This window comes from Nannobrachium achirus (genome assembly GCF_963921795.1).
Source record: "Nannobrachium achirus genome assembly, chromosome: 8".
In the NCBI taxonomy this organism is placed as follows: Eukaryota; Metazoa; Chordata; class Actinopteri; order Myctophiformes; family Myctophidae; genus Nannobrachium; species Nannobrachium achirus.
In genome coordinates, this window is record NC_137817.1 from 7463862 (window position 1) to 7480587 (window position 16726).

At 44.4% G+C, this 16726-nt stretch overlaps 1 protein-coding gene across 1 annotated transcript in view; it reads right to left on the reverse strand.

Annotated features, from left to right (window-relative positions):
* Window positions 1–16726, reverse strand: part of dync2h1 (dynein cytoplasmic 2 heavy chain 1) — a 557731-nt gene that overhangs the window by 414028 nt on the left and 126977 nt on the right. Inside the window, 4 exon segments of the mRNA XM_080731168.1 lie at window positions 1644–1851; window positions 3027–3159; window positions 9881–10012; window positions 10975–11174. Coding sequence (XP_080587294.1) covers window positions 1644–1851; window positions 3027–3159; window positions 9881–10012; window positions 10975–11174 — 673 coding nt within the window.

Consider the following 16726-nt stretch of genomic DNA (forward strand, 5'->3'; position numbering starts at 1 on the left):
CGGGGACAGGTCGTTACCGCATGCGTCCAGACTGGAGCGCGTCTCGCAACCCCGCTGGACCGCTCAGCGCCAAAGTCCTTGTATATGTTACAGTTAGGTTGGGTACCTCAGTTAGATTGTGGTAAGAGCGCTCGTTTTGTCGTTCACCACACACCTCTACCACCACCTGGATCAATTCATTTGATAGTCTCTTATCAGCGCACCTGTAATTCTGCGTAATCACCATGAGATGGCGACAACAGCCATTCACTTGTGTAGTCGCCCGACGTCACTTGTTTGCGACCCTTCTCTGTTGTTTACTAGCAGCCTAGCTCAGCTGTAGTTAGCCATTAGCTTACTATGCCTAACTCTAACCCTAACCCTAACCTTAACCTCAGTAAAACTACGCCTACGCCTAACCCTAACTTCCGTGGGATGAGGCGATATCATTCCTGACAACGCGTCGCATCGCTCTGCGGCGCGTTGTGACTAAGGCACAAGAATCTCTAGAATGCTGCCTTCAGGTATTGCATGTTAAGAGGGCATTTGCATTTCACGGAAAAAGGTGTCAAACCCCCCGCTTTTAGAGACCTGCTGCCCGGCAAGAGGCAACATCCCCTCTCTGTGAATTTTAGCGATTCCGCCATTTCAACAAATAAACATAAACAAACATATTCTCATGAACAATGGGAATGTAACAACCAGATTTGTGTGGAAATAAAATTTTTATATGCACAGATTTATATACATGTTCGTGTCTTTAGCTTTAGCTTTAGTGCTAGCCCAGTAGCCCTGTGCCAGCAGAGGAAGTTGCTTCCTGTGGGCTGTGAGTGTGTCCCTGCGGGCGATGGGAAGAGAATGTACATTGTAGGTACTGTACATTATAACTCTATGGTACAGTACGGACACGCCATGACGTCATCAATAATTTTAGCCAAAAATTGCCAAAGGTTGGCCTTGTTTTTTCGTGACACGCCCACTTTAAGTAAATGTAAGCTACAAGTTACTTTTCACTACGGTTTACACCGCAGCTAATGGCGGCGGTGCCCTCAACAGGCTGTCACTCAGGAAATGGTTCTATACTAGGGGTGTAACGATACATTTTAATAGCGATTCGATACATATCACGATACATGGTTGACGATAAGATACATGGACAATATTGGTTCATTCATGGTGATACGATACGATTCGATTCAATGATTTAAAATCTATATAGTAACTATTTAGCAAAGACATTAAATCTGTGTGAAAGGATAGTGTAGGTTTTTAAGGGAAACATGTATTATTATGGATATAAAGAAGTAAACACAGTGAGTATCTGCCAAATACATGGACATTTTATATTGACAAACCTGCACCTTGACATGAACCCAGAAATTACACACATGTATCGATAGACCAGTGTAGCTATATGGAAAGGAAAGGTAATTAAACCCCTCCTTTTAATTTTTCTTCTTAAAAATGCTAAATACGGTGCCCAAGTAGGTAGTATCGATACAATCGATTCTTTGCACTGCCGATTCGATACGATACAAAATAAAATACGATTCGATTTTAGCTGTTTTCATTTCGGTATACTTCGATTTTTTAAGTTAAAAGCGATATTTTGATACAGTTACTATATTGTTACACCCTTGTTCTATACTGTACAGGCAGCTCACCTGAGGAAGATCATGCCCATGCGAGAGATGGTGGCCGGGGAGGCACAGCTGAGGTCGTGGGTCTCGAACAGGAAGTTGACGTTGGGTCCGAACTGGATGCGCTCGCCGCTGGGCATGGTCAGCAGACGGTTGTCGTCCAGCACAGAGTTCAGACTCTCGATCCACTCGGGATCGATGTCTCCGTCGCACACCACCCACGAGCTCACCTCTGGATGAACACACATGAAACGTGCCTTTAGGGGTGCAATAGTGGTTCTATTGTCAAATATTAGAGGCGGAAATTGTGAAAATAGCCGATCTACAAGCTCAGATCGCATCACATCACGTCACACTTTTGCCCTCGTCATATGCCACCGTTGGCCCTATCAATGCCAAACTTCGCGCACACACTCCTTGGATGGCAAACCACAACCTCCACCCCTCATTTCTCACGTGGCCCTCTTCTAGCGCCATCATCAGGCAGATGTTTGGACAATGCTCCTACAGCTTTTGGCCTAAAATCACACAAAGTGGTACCGCAGTATGTCTAAAGTCATGTCATCAACATGGATCTGTCCCATTTCCCATATTGGGGAATTTAAGGAGCCCGTTTCTACTACCGTAACGTGAGGCGGGACTATGGCTGCTATGACGTAATCGCCGCTGCGGTCCAAATCGTTAAGCAAACAGCCATCAGCGACTGGGTCCCACCCCTTTTACCGAACGCTTTGGTTCCCATGGCGACGCGTCTACGCAGCAGGCGTTGTAGACGCTACGTGGAAAGCTAGCTCCTGCCGTAGTAGAGACGGCTGCGACGGCGGCAAGTTGAATCTATCGAGTGCTGATCATGTTCGGTTACCGTTGTCATCTGCTGTAGCCGTACAAAGCTTAAATAGCCTATTCCCTCCTGATTGGCTATGACTGCCTTCTAAAATGTGTTGCGACCGTCAGGTCGCAGTTACTATCAAAACCTCCACCGCCTGTCAGTCAGTCAGTCAGTCAGTCAGTCAGTCAGTCAGTCAGTCAGTCAGTCAGTCAGTCAGTCTCTCACGTCACGTCACACTTTTGCCCTACTCATATCTCCGCCACCGTTGCCCCTATCCATGTGAAATTTTCCACACACACTCCTTGTCTGCCAATCCGCAACCTCCACCCTTCCAGGGACCCCCCCCCCCCCCCCCCCGCAGCTCCAGGGACCCCCAGGGACCCCCGCCAAAAAGCAAAAAAAACAACCAAATGACGCCCCCCAAATCGGCTGCTCACCGCGTCGCTCTGCCACAGACAAAGAGATGTCTACACTGGCATATTACCTTTATGGTCTCACTTCTGCTTGCATCTAAAGCAGTGGTTCTCAACATGTGGGTCAGTCAGGGCCCACCACAACCATGTGTGTCAGTTCCTCACCTTGCGGCTCTCGGACCACCTGCCTGGCGCTGTGTGTGAGGACCCCGTCGGCCCACTCCCGGGTGTCCATGTCGATGTGTCCCAGCAGCTGCTGTCTGGGCATGGCTTTGGGGTTCATGGTGTACTGCTTCACCTGCAACAGTTCAACACACTCATCAATGGAACTGATTATTTAAAGAAAATATATGGGTTTTAACCCTTTCAATGCCACCTTTTCACCACTAGAGGGCGCCCAATGGCCATAGAATCCACCATAGAAAAGCGCTGTATGCACAAGCCGTGCGCAGCAATGACGCGCCTGAACACTTTCCTTTGTGTCATGAACAGGGACAGGATGAAGTTAGCTTGAAGTTAGCTATTGGCTACCAAGCATTTTAGAAGCCCTATTTTCGGCGATTTAGCCATGATTAAACCTTGCACACCTCATGGATATGCATGGAATAGAGAAAATGAGCTCTAAAGATCCTGGATTGCATTGGAGTGGATGGTAAATATCGGCGGTGCGACGCTCTCGCGGGCCGTGTAAACAGAAAACTTTTTTTTTTAAAAAGCCGAACTAGTTCGGGATAGGCACCCAGGACGTTAATAATTATCCCGATAGGCACAATAAGAGTTAAGGGGAAAGTATGTATGCCTTGTGTTTACATAACCAAACTACTGGAATGGCATCATTTTCAAAATGGCGTCCATGATGGCTGCCGGGAGCTTAAATTCGAGCAGAAAGGGAAGTTGTACACTCGCTCAACTTCCTTATGGTGATGCAGTTCCTCGTGAAGCAGTCCAGAAAGGAGGGACATTGCGCTCGGAGGAATGTGATTTGGCGGTCAAAAAGTAGGCGGGCCATAACACGTTGAAGACATTAATATGTAAAGACGGGGGGGCTGACGGGCGGGCTGGCGATCAGCGCTCAGTATCACAGCGTCGCACTATAGAGTGACAAGGCAGCGGCTATGGAAACAAAGCAATGGTTCGATGGTGTAATGGTTAGCACTAAGGACAAGGGTTCCATGGTGTAATGGTTAGCACTCAGGACTCTGAATCCTGCGATCCGAGTTCAAATCTCGGTGGAACCTTCCTTTGGATAATGCTTATAATCTCTCACGAATAGAAAGTATGTCAGCTCAGGCTTGGGCAGATTGCATTCAGTTCTGAGTTCTGTAACTTTAACACACTCTACTAGGCATGTTGCTGATCACTTGCGTTTGTGCTTATACTGTTGGAAAATAATTGCAACGTTTGCTCCATTCTATTCACGTTTTTTTCTTTTCTTTTTCTTATCACTTTGTCAACTTTTTTAAAAGATGTCCAGAAGATGAGACCACCCTCAATTTAAATAGAAATAGGGTTCCATGGTGTAACGGTCAGCACTCAGGACTCTGAATCCTGCGATCCGAGTTTAAATCTCGGTGGAACCTGAGCTTGCATACCATCTACAATCTCTCACAAACAGAGAATAGTTCAGCCTGTGCTTGTGCAGACTGCCGTTGATTAACAGGGGTGTAATAAGTGACATAAATGCCCAGGGCTGTATTAACTAGTTCACAGCCAAATCGCCAAACGTCGCCATTTTGAGGAGGCCCAGCCAGCCAGATCGCCAAACGTCGCCTGCCTGATGATTTTCTGATTTTTTGGGTATTTTTTTGACATTTTTAGAGCCATAAATGACCATTCTAGCTTAATTTAAGCTTCAGCAATGATATTGCGATGGAAATGATGTCATCGATGACGTAACCCGGAAGTCATTTGCATATAGCATAGCATAGGCCTTTTTTAGCATTGAAAGCCAACGTTTTTCTTATCAAACTTTACCATATGTAGACGGATTTTCATTCGGAAAAAAGGAAAAAAATGAGAGGCTGACAGAGTGGTCACCCAGCATCATGGTCGATTGTTTGAAATAAACTGATTGCGCCCGTGAGGGCGTGCACGATGCTGTTTGTTTGGGCGCTCCGGCCGGCCGGCCGTTCCATTATAAACAAAGGCTGCAGGTCATTCTCATCCAGTCTAATGAGTCAGCCTGATCACTTAGTCGTTGGCGCACTCTTGTGGTATACAAATAGACTGCAGTTTACAATTATATTCTGCCTCATTGATTGTTGTATTGTATGACTGAAAAAATAATAATAATCCTGGCAGTATAGGCGCACAAGCATATTGTAAATGGCTGGGAGAGAGTTAACCATTGGGCCAGTGGAGCTGTTGCCAGGGGCCCTTGGGAACTGGGCCACGTGGTAATTAACAATTTACTAAAGTTAAATGTATAGGTTAATTAAAAATCAAATGTGTGGGGCCCTCCTCTGTTGTCTACAGGTGCTTTCTTTTCCCACAGATGATCATCATAGCTTAAAATCTGAGCTGGGTAGTGCGAGTCGGGAGGGAGGGGGGGTTATAGTGGAGGGTCGGGGGGCCCTAAAAAATTATAGGCCAGGGGCCCTCACTGGGGTTACTCCGTCCCTATAAATGCCACCCCCTTCGAGTGAGAGTTCAGTTTGAAACATAACTGGCATAAAATGGTTTTATATATTGCTGATAATTAATGTTATACCTCACCATGGAAAGGTTTCATCAAAGTTGTCCGCAAAAAAGGGATCAAACCCAAATTGTGAGTAGGCTTATGATGGGGTCCTGTGGTGCAATGGTTAGCACTTTGGACTTTGAATCCAGAGATCCGAGTTCAAATCTCGGCAGGACCTTACGTTGAGGAAGATGTGCGTTGTTAGGGTCGAAGTATGTTGTCTCCTCTGGACTTTGAAACAATGCCGTATTTCCAGATGGCATCCAGATCTGCCTTCAGTTGTGAAGATGAACATGCATGGCATGTTGCTGTTTTTTCTTTCTTTGTGCTTTGTGTCAGTCTGTATCTTCACGACACTGTCTTACATTGAACATGACTTGTAGCCTGTTGCTTTGTAGCTGCCAGTGTGAACACTGAATCACTTTCTCATTGCAGCTATTGTCTATTAGCTAGATATTGCTATTGTAGAATGGATTAGAAGATGAATGAGACTGGATGGAATACAATTACTACACTATTACATTGTTATTACATGGTTATTACACTAGTATTACACTATTATTGTTATTACACTGTTATTACATAAGGTTAACATTTGAGAACAAAACACAGCTGCCCCGTGTGAGGCTCGAACTCACGACCTTCAGATTATGAGACTGACGCGGTGCCTACTGCGCCAACGAGGCTGCACATCCTGTTTGCATGAATGCACCGTATGCATGCATGCACACATTAAGAATGGATCAGAAGATGGAGGACGAATAGATGGACAATAGATTTATTATTACCACACTACTACACTGTAATTACACTGTTATTACAGGGTTATTACACTAATATAGTTATTACACTGTTATTACATGGTTATTACACTAATAGTTATTACACTGTTATTAGATAAGGTTAATGTTTAAGAAGAAAACAGAGCTGCCCCGTGTGAGGCTCGAACTCACGACCTTCAGATTATGAGACTGACGCGCTGCCTACTGCGCCAACGAGGCTGCACATCCGGTTTGCATGCATGCACCGTATCCATGCACGCACACATTAAGAATGGATAAGAAGATGGAGGACAATAGATGGACAATAGAATTATTATTACCACACTACTACACTGTAATTACATGGTTATTACACTAATATAGTTATTACACTGTTATTACACTAATACAGTTATTACACTGTTATTACATGGTTATTACTCCAATATAGTTATTACACTGTTATTATATGAGGTTAATGTTTAAGAACAAAACACAGCTGCCCCGTGTGAGGCTCAAACTCACGACCTTCAGAATATGAGACTGACGCGCTGCCTACTGCGCCAACGAGGCTGCAACTTCCATTCACATACGCATCACTGACACATGCATCCATGCATGCAAACAGCCATAAACACACACACACACACACACACACACACACACACACACACACACACACACACACACACACACACACACACACACACACACAGACTCTTTATCTCTGATCGGATGGATTAGCCCATAAACTCTAAACTTTAACCCGGCAGCCGAGCCGCAAATAGCTATCAGCCGTGTCCATGTTCAGAGTGTTCCAGGTTGCGTCAATGGAACAAAATTAACATACCTTAAAGATGGGGTGCCATGATTGTGTTCCCTGACCGTGCAACTTGAACTTGCACCTCCTGCTCCTAATAGTAAAGCCCGGATCAGAGTCTACGGTGGAGAGCTATCCACCGCAAATTAAGTGCAGGCCATCATAGTCACGGCCCACGGTGAAGTCCTTTACCCCGTCTAGACCGGTTCAGGTCGACCAATCAGTGAACGGGGTGTAGAGCCTGTCTGTCTGATAGTAAAAACAGAGAGATGTGTTGGGACTCGCGGTGGAAAGCTCTCCACCGCGAGGAATGATGTAACGTTGTAGTTTCGTGACTCAAAAAGACTCGAAAAGACTACACCGCGGTGGATAGCCTTCCACCGCGGACGCGACTATGATCCGGGCTTTAGAGGGCTGCTCGTAGAGGCCACGATGCCCCTCACACCCAGCCAGGACAACTGGCCAAATACATGCCTACATCTGGGCATATCGGTCGGATCGGTAGCTATGGACCTACAGTATGCAAATAACCCGATGCTATGCACATAACTCCCTCTGGTAGTGATGTGTCGTTCATGAGTGATTCGTTCATAAGATTCGAATAATTGGGAAGACTTGTGAACGATTCATTCAAATCCCCTGAAATGTGTCTTTCACACCCCCTGCCCCATAATAGCCCCCGGCACACAGGATGGGAGGGTGGGCTGTTCTCACGACGTAATAGAAACGCTCCTGCGATTGTGTTTTTCACGGACAATCGCGCTATGAACAATGAACGTGAACGAACCGTTTGAACGGATCATTACCATGAACGTGAACGAAATGATTTGTTCACTGAAATGAACGGGATTGCCCATCACTACCCTCCGGTCGTCTGTCATGCGCAGGCCGAGTTTGAAGCTCTTATTATATGCAAGCCGAGGTGACTCTGGCGCCGCCCTCAAGGCGAAAAAGGAAAGCATCAAACCATTCCTTAACGTTGCTTTCTCAAAAGAGGAAACTACGAGCCAGCTAGGAGTCGAACCTAGAATCTTCTGCTCCGTAGGCAGACGCGTTATCCATTGCGCCACTGGCCCTGTGCCCTGCAGGGCTTCTGTGGCCAAAGGTGACTTTGGGGTGTGAGTATCTGCCATGCCTGACTGCCTCTGTCAGGGGGACCTTTTGTGCTTCCCTATTGTTAAACAACAGGCTACAACAACAGCTACAACTAACTGACATTACAGTCCTTAAAACAACAGCTACAACTAACTGACATTACAGTCCTTAAAGCCCATGCTCTTTCAAGAAGAAAGATTCATCCTCTGGAGTCGACACTGATGGTCCTCTTCCTTCGTTCCCTCCTACTCACCAGTTTGATATGTAAGGGATAACATCTTGCTCAGCAGTCATTATCGAGTAATAGGAGCCCGACAGGTTGATATGCCACTGACGTGGAGCGGAGGTGGTATATCAACCTAAAGGGCTTACATGCTTATTGCTTATTGCACGGTTACTTACTAAATAAATTAATGCATTGACCCAAGTAAATAAAACAACAAAATATTTCCACCCTTACAATAGAGAAAGTGTTGCACTAGCCATCCGCATAGCGCAACGTCGCCTCGACGCAAACAAGGAAGTGTTAAACAAATAGAATCCATATTTGGTTACTGCATTGTCTATTTCTCACTAAATTTCTCATTAAAAGATGCATGAGACTGAATGAAATACAATTACTACTAACTATTGCTATTGTAGAATGGATTAAAAGATGCATGAGACTGGATGGAATACAATTACTACACTATTACACTGTTATTACATGATATTACACTATTATTGTTATTACACTGTTATTACATGAGGTTAACGCTTGAGAACAAAACACAGCTGCCCCGCGTGAGGCTCGAACTCACGACCTTCAGATTATGAGACTGACGCGCTGAATCCATATTTGGTTACTGCATTGTCTATTTCTTCTCACTTCAAATGTTTTCAAAAACATTCTTGAGAGCAACGTTTAGTTGTAAATTACAGCACAAGATTCACGCTGTGCAGCCTCAGCGCAGCAGGTGCTCTGAGCCTTTGATTAGGCATTGGTCTGTTATCAAGCTGAGCGGTCTGTTATCCAGTAATATCAGACCGCTGATTTCAGCGATTGACCAATCAGAATCAAGCATTAAAACAAGCCGTGCAATAAGAACACATAGACACTGATGGTCCTCTTCCTGACCTCCCTCCTACTCACCACTTATCTTATTCTCCTTTTGCACAAAGTAGTGCATTGCAAGATAGAGGACGCCAAATCCCTTTTAGTCACACCCTACCACTACTTCCTGTTCATTCACAGAGCATTGATTGTAGTCATTTTCTCCATTAGATTTCTTTTCACCTTTTTCAACTTGTATTACTTGGGATGGTAAAAAGATGAGGCAGACAAATAAAATGTATTTTGACAAGTAATAAAAGTTGAAAAAAATGAAAAGAAAGCACTTTAATCTAATGGAGAAAACAACTAGAATCAATGCTCTGTGAATGAACAGGAAGTAGTGGTAGGGTGTGACTCAAAGGGATCTGGTGCCCTCTATCTTGCAATGCACTACTTTGTGCAAAAGGAGAATTGGGCTGCCCTGAGCATCTTCCACAGAGTGGACTTCCCTGCTCCGCTGGGTCCTAACTTCCCTCCTACTCACCACTTTGCCCATCTTGTTGAGTGCTGCCCTGAGCATCCTCCACAGAGTGGACTTCCCTGCTGGGTCCTAACTTCCCTCCTACTCACCACTTTGCCCATCTTGTTGAGCGCTGCCCTGAGCATCCTCCACAGGGTGGACTTCCCTGCTCCGCTGGGTCCTACGATCACCACGCCCATCCTCTGTCTCAGCTGCTCATACAGCTCCACAGCCTTCTTCATCTGCATGCAGGAGAGTAGAAGAGTTAGTTCAATGCCTTCGGTGGACACAGCCCTTCACTGGGCGATGCGAGCTTGTAGATCTGCTATTTATGAAAAATCGTGATTTCTTTTGCAAGACTTTGAAAATGTATTTTTAACGAACATTTGTAACTCAAATATTTGCTTCTGGGTGGTCCCTGGAACAACATATTTTGAGATGAGGGGTCCACGGCCAAATACATGTAATTTTGGGGGTCCTTGACATGAAAATGTTTTGAGAACCACTGATTTAGAAGGAGGGTTTAAAATATTCAAAGATTTGCATAAACGTTCACGATTTCTCAAACATATTTATGAATTCTTTTACATGATTGTTGTTTTATTTTATTTTTATTTTTACACAAGTCTTCTTTTCTGGGGGTCCCTGTCACAAAACCTTTTCAAATGGGGGTCCGCTGGCTAATATGTGTCAATGTGGAGGTCCTTGACATGAAACAGCTTTGAGAACAACTGCGCTACGGCAGTGGTTCTCAAGCTGTGGGTCGGGACCCCCAGGGGGGTCCCCAAATTATTTTGGGGGGGTCCCCAGATGTTTAGCTTAATGTTAACATTGTTTTCTCAATCAACTGTAAACAAACCAACATAAAGTTAAAGTAGAGTGTATCTGCGCGTGTCTTAAGTGACAATTTAAGGACTTTTTAATACCTCTAAAATGACAAATTAAACATTGGCCAAATTGTCAAATATTAGAGGCAGAAATTGTGAAAATAGCAGATCTACATGCTCACAACGCCTCGCAACGTGAGGCATTGTGAGCATGTAGATCTGCTATTTTCACAATAGAACTGTGTTATTCAAAATGTTATGCCTCAACTCTTAGTGCTCGTAGGGTGGGGGGGGGGGGGGGGGGGGGTCCCCAGTTAAAATATGATTATTTTGGGGGTCACGGCCTGAAGAGAACCACTGTGCTATGGTGTACGTACCTGGCTGGGTATGAGCTCCAGGCGGGCTTCCTTGTAGACCAGCTCCAGGGTGCGCGTCAGGGCCTGCTCCCCGGCGTCGGTGAAGCTCACCCCGGAGAAGACGTCTCGCACCAGGGCATCGAACCGCGAGCTGTCTGCAAACGTCAGCTTGGACATGGTGTTCAGCCTCAACGCCTGCACCACCAGACTGCTCTCCTGGACTGGAAAACAAACACACAGTTAGAAGGGGATATCTTAAAAACAGCCCCAGAATACTATGGTTTAGTGATGAGTCATCGCCTTTCACAGTTTTGTGGGAGCCGCCTTTACCCCAAGGAATGTTTTTCGTGCAAAACAAATGCTTGCAATGGATTCGGAATCATGAAAAACCCTTAGTTTGACCCCTCACATGTTATTTAAAGCATATTTATTTTTTGTGTGTTTTATCCTGTATGGTTAATTTAATCAGCAGATGTCAAGGATTCTCCTTGGGGAACTGAATTTCAGTCTTTGTGAGATTAGACACCTTTACAAACACATTGGTGAATATATATATATATATATATATATAGACTCGGATTTTCTTTCTTTACACTCCAATTTGTGGTTGTTGCACACACTTCTCACGTCAAATCTCAAAGCATCAACCTATAACACACGGATGTCAATTACAATTCACCTTGTTGTCAAAACACTATACACAATGTTCAGTTGTTGCACACACTTCTCATGTAAAATCTCAAAGTATCAACACACAACACACAACTATTCAAAACTCTAAACATTCAAGTCTGATGTCAATTAGACAAGCACCTTGTTGTCTAAACACTACACACAATGTTCAGTTGACAGGAACCAGAGGCAGAGATATGGGCACAAAATACAAAAATGATTTCAAATACAAAGATACAAATACCAGGATATTGTCACCAGGATAGTATCTTGGTGACACTATCCTGGTCAATATTAGACCAAGTACTGACCAAGTATTTAGATTTTTTTCAAAATACTTTTTTATATTTTGTGCCCATCTCTGACCGGAGGCATGATGCCTAAATCTACTGTAAATCATGTACCCAAATACAACTTTTTGGATGCATATGTGTGTGCTGTTTTATGTTTTATGACTATAAAAAAGTAGGCCAACACTGAGTAATTTTGCAAAAGGAGAAATAGCTCATTCTCCAGAGTCAATGTCATTCATATGGTGTGTTCCAATTCAATGGTGTGTTTTCAATTTTGCACTCCAGTGTGCTGTAAATGCTTGGTAGTGTGCAGCAAATGCTTAGTTGTGTGTACTGAATGAATGGTATGTGTCATTTGAAAATATGGCGTGTGTACCAAATGAAAACACAAGTCCATTTTGTGAACACAGTTAAGTGATTTGATGGCAAAGTGATCATCTTGGGAAGGGAGTGTGAGGTTTAGCATTTTGTGTGTGAGGTTTTCAGTTTTGTGTGTACAGTTTTGAGAATGCCGTTATTGTAGTGAAAAACGTGTGTAACACATTTTGCTGGGGACCCCCTTTTCGTAAAGAAAAACATTGATAGGTCTCCAGATGATTTGCCTAATGTGCAACATTGTTTTACATTAGACAATTGACACTCCCTCTCATTGGCAGAAGCTCGGCTACAACTCGGTGATGAAATGTGACATGTCCTACAGTGCATGTGTGAACCCTTCTCAGCGATCAGTCGTGTTGTGAAAACACAACAACGATTCTATGACAGCTGATTTCAAGAAAGACACTTGTGTGTTGTGAAATACCGACCACTTCATTATCTTGCAGTGTGTTCCTGCCTTAAAGGGGGAGTTCAGTCAAATAAAGATGATAACAAGGGTATTCCCAGTTTGTCACACAACAGAGTAATGTATTGTTAACCAACAGACAAAATTTGAATGATGAAAAAAATCTAAAAGTTAAAAAAATTACATTTCAAAATGTGTCAAATCCAATACATATTTTTCTGTCCTTTCTGCCTAGGGCTGTAGGGGCGTGGCCTATGTACAGTATGAAGCCACGCCAATTCACAGAGGTTTCTGCTTTGGTTTTCAGTGATGTTAAAAAAAAAAAGAAAAAAAAAAGGCACTAAAGTACATTTACTCAAAAAGAAAGTAACTAAGTACATTTACTCAAGTATTTTGTACTCAGGTACTTTGTCTTTACTTGAGTATTATTATTATTATTATTTTCAAATTAATAAAAAAAAGTAAAAAGCTCACAATGTGTCAAGCTTGTAGATCTGCTATTTTCAAAATACTTGATACATTTGAAAACGTTTGCAGTAGTAGTGATACTTTTACTCAAGTATTTGAGTACTTTTTCCATCACTCGTCACAGGACGTGCAGCGTGCGCGCGCGCACACGCACGCACACGCACGCACGCACACACACACACACACACACACACACAGAGGGAGACGCGATGGGAAGAGGGAGAGAGGACTTTCTGAACGTGGCTAATGCTAGCTAGCAGCAGCTAAACTCTGTGGACTCGTGTGGAGGCATGGAGGCACGCGCTGCGTGTGGGTGCTGTGGGGGGGGGGGGGGATGTTAGGGTTGGGGGGGGGGGGGGGAGCACTGCAGCAACAACAACAGTGTGGAGTCTGTGGACGTTAGCGTTTGTTTAGCGTCCAGGCTAGCAGGAAGAAGGGAAGTTGCCTAGTAACTGATCTCAAGTAGCCTATCAAAAGTAATTAATTAATAACTATCACCGTGATGCGCAGTTTTGCGCACCACGGTGACAAGCATTAAAATATGACACCCCAGTTATGATTAAAAAACGTAAAGCAGTCTTATTCCACAATGCTTTAATATAAAGTTCCAATTTTTTTATAGGGGTTCAGAAATGACTAATTCTACATGTAAAATGTGTCTATAAAGAAATAGCTTAATTCCCTGAACTGGGCCTTTAAGTCCATATGGCCTAAGTGCGGACATTATTGGAACTCAGCCAGAGAAAGAGAGAGACGGACAGAGAGAGAGACAGAGACGGACAGAGAGAGAGAGAGAGAGAGAGACGGACGGACGGACGGACAGAGAGAGAGAGAGACAGAGACGGACAGACAGAGAGAGAGAGAGATAAAGAAACACAGACAGAGTGACTGATAGAAACAAGGGAGAGAGAGAGACTGAGAAACAGAGAAAGAGAGAGAGCCAGAGAAAAGGAGAGAGTGAGAGAGAACGGAAAGAGAGCCAGAGAACAAGAGACAAGCATAGACAGACAGACAGACAGACAGACAGACAGACAGACAGACAGACAGACAGAGAGGTCGCGACAGTGCTCAGAGTGTCTCACAGGTTTTCACGGCTAATTCAACACAACAGGAAACCAAGAGTCATGTTTCAACAGGGTGAATAGTTCTACCGATGAGTCACAGTGAACTAGAGTCCTCCCCTTTACACACACACACACAGCTCCTCCCTAAAAACACACACACACACACACACACACACACACACACACACACACACACACACACACACACACACACACACACACACACACACACACACACACACACACACACACACACACACACACACGTTAGAACACCTCCCATGTCATGTGATTTCTGGGAAAGTGAAACCAAACTTTGAACTCTCTCTGTTTATCAGTCATTCGGCTGTAAGATGGCACAACAAGCAGCTGTGGATCAGGATCGGTTCTGTTGTTCCATCTGTCTGGATCTACTGAAGGACCCAGTGACTGTTCCCTGTGGACACAACTACTGCAGTGGGTGTATTGAGGGATACTGGAGTCAGGATGATCAAGGAGGCACATTCAGCTGTCCACAGTGCAGACACACGTTCATCCCACGACCTGTTCTGAAGAAAAACACCATGTTGGCTGACATGATGGATATACTGAAGAAGACAGGACTCCAAGATGTTCCTCCTGATCACTGCTATGCTGGACCTGGAGACGTGGCCTGTGATGTCTGCACTGGGAGGAGACTGAAAGCTGTGAAGACTTGTCTTCAGTGTCTGGTCTCTTACTGTGACACTCACCTCCAGCCTCACCATCAGTTCCCTGCCTTTAAGAAACACAAGCTGGTCAAAGCCTCCAGCGAGCTTCTGCAGAACATCTGCTCTCGTCACGACGAGCTGAGGAAGCTTTTCTGTCGCACCGATCAGCAGTGTATCTGTTATCTGTGCTCCGTGGATGAACACAAAGGTCACGATGTTGTCTCAGCTGCGACAGAAAGGACTGAGAGACAGAAAGAGCTGGATAGGAGTCAGCAAAACATAAGGCAGAGAATCCAGGAGAGAGAGAAGGACGTGGAGGTGCTTCACCAGGAGGTGGAGTCCATCTACCACTGTGCTGACAGAGCTGTGAGGAACAGTGACACCATCTTTATGAAGATGATCTCTTCAATCGAGAGAAGACGATCTGAGGCGAGGGTGCTGATCAGACACCAGCAGAAACATGAGGTGAGTCGTGTTGAAGAACTGAGGAAGCATGTGGAGCAGGAGCTCACTGAACTGAGGAGGAGACATGCTGAGCAGGAGAAGATCTCACACACAGAGGATCACATCCGTTTTCTACACATTTACACCTCCTCCCTCTCAAGGATCAGTGAATCTACACACCCAGTGAGCAGCGACGTCCGTCCTCTGAGAGACTTTAAAGACGTGACTGTGGCCGTGTCAAAGATGAGGGACAAACTAGAGGACATTCTTAATGAGGAAAGGAAAAACATCCCAGAGACTATACTAAAAATACATATTTTTGTGAAGACCCTTACTGGCAAGACCATTACCCTGGAGGTTAATCCAAGAGATACCATTGAGAACGTCAAGGCCAAAATCAAGAACAAGGAAGGAATCCCCCCTGACCAGCAGAGGCTCATCTTTGCTGGCAAACAACTGAGAGATGGCCGTACCCTGTTAGACTATAATATCCACAATCACTCCACCCTGTGTATGCAGATCTGTCTCGAGATCTTGACAAAACCATTACACTAGAGGTTAAAGATGGGGTGCCATGATTTCCCCCCCTCTAAAACATGATTATCAGCTATTATGATTATACTAGGAGAAATATTTTTTTCAAAAAAAGTGTACAGAAATAATTAAAATGTGTTTTTTATGCGGCCACACCCACCAGTTCATTAAGTATGCCTGGTTGTCATGGTGGGTGGTCCCAGGGACGTGCTGGCCACACCCACAGTGTTGGGTGAATGGTAAAAGGATGATTATATGATGTCATTTTATCTGTGTTTTTGGACTGGCACTTTTGACCCACAAGGTGGCAGCCTCCAGGAAGAAACCCAAAATACAAAGGGAATACATAATTGCTCATAACAACCACACCAGGGAGTCTAATGAAGTGCTGTCAACCTCATAGACACATGAAAAACTGAAAAAGTACAAAACTATGGCACCACCTCTTTAAGCCAAGATGTACCAAAATCCAGGTCAAGGAAGGCATCCCCCCTGACCAGCAGATTTATAATTCAATCCATCACCATTCTCAGCATCCAAAAATGGAACTGTTCTGTTGGGGGTTGGGGGAGCTTCGTCATTCAAAACATGTTTGTTTTATTTTATTTTTGTTTATTTCTTTAATTTAATAATGAAAAAAAAAAAAAAAAAACATCACAAGGACGCAACTGGGACTCATCATCAGTGATGTAGCCTGAGGTCGACGGGTGTTTCGGGTCTACCAAATTATACACCGTCGCCCAGGTGACCCAGCCGGGGTGATCAAGTCCCGACTTACATCCCATTAGCTATCCACAGTCAGTCATATTGATTGATTGACTGATT